This window comes from Echinococcus granulosus (assembly GCF_000524195.1).
Source record: "Echinococcus granulosus chromosome Unknown EG_S00352, whole genome shotgun sequence".
NCBI classification, from domain to species: Eukaryota; Metazoa; Platyhelminthes; class Cestoda; order Cyclophyllidea; family Taeniidae; genus Echinococcus; species Echinococcus granulosus.
In genome coordinates, this window is record NW_020170732.1 from 13,672 (window position 1) to 14,722 (window position 1,051).

General features: G+C 37.8%; 1 protein-coding gene across 1 annotated transcript; it reads right to left on the minus strand. All coding sequences in view use genetic code 11, as the record gives it.

The window, feature by feature from the left end:
- Window positions 1-627: 627 nt before the first annotated feature.
- Window positions 628-911, minus strand: EGR_11058 (hypothetical protein; the record flags this gene model as incomplete). The annotated part of the gene is made up of 2 exons (XM_024500307.1): window positions 628-767; window positions 812-911. The coding sequence occupies 2 exons, from the start codon at window positions 909-911 to the stop codon at window positions 628-630; spliced, it is 240 nt and encodes a 79-aa protein (XP_024345282.1).
- Window positions 912-1,051: the final 140 nt, after the last annotated feature.

A 1,051-nucleotide genomic window follows, 5' to 3' on the forward strand; every position in this document is an offset into this window, starting at 1 on the left:
ACAACGACTGCTCAGCAGATGTTCGTATCGATCGCCCAGTGCGGATGAGTCAGCAAGGAGTCGCGCGTGGGCGGCATGGGCCACCCAAATCTAAGCCACCTATCTAAACTTCCTTTCAGTGGTGGCTTGGTCAGGGATACTTGGACTTGACACTCCCGATTGGTGCGTCCCTCGACCTGTAGCGACAATGATTAAGGTGATAGCATCGCAATCTCAACTTTCTATGCACCAACTAGGAAAGGGGGATGAAACAAGTGTAGCCAAATAGTTTCCGGGATTGCTAATAACACACTTACCAAAATACAGTCTTTTACCAAAATATGTTTAAATAAGAACAATATTCTGGTGTTGTCTACATAGAAAGAACATTCATTAGCGCCTAATTAACGGCATCATCATTCTATCATGGTCCAGTCTAGAATCCCTTGCAAAGGCAGCATCAATATTCATGATGCTTTTACAAGAATATATAGCAGGCTTATAATTTCTATCTTTTCTAAAAGTGTTTGCTTCAACGTAAAATCTTGAAATGATGATTTGATTGAGCTGCAAATGAAATGCCCTATTTACTTTGTACTACATCACACATATACATAAGGATTGTGGTAATTTTCGGCTACATTCACTTCAGTTAACGAGAATCAAATCGTTAAACATTATTTGCAAAAATAATTTTATAAGGGTTGTGAAAGTCATGAAAGTAATCTTCCATTCATCTACAGGCGGTAATGACATGCTACAGTTATAATAATTCATTAAAGACTCTTCTATAAATCATCTGACAGCAATTTCCTGAAGTCTTTAGACTAACTCCCCATTCTCATTTGAACTTCGTCATCCCAGCATAAAATGCTAAAGACAAATATCATGAGATGATGCAAAGTAGCCTCAAGTAAAGAGACAATGTCCATCCGAAAGTATTTGCTAACAACACAGCAGGCGACTTGTTAAAGCGGTCTAAACCAATTTAAAATATTAAACTTTCAAATTAGACAAACGAACTCTAGGTCCAGTCTAACAGTTATTTATCTAGAAAAAACTGGTATCACAT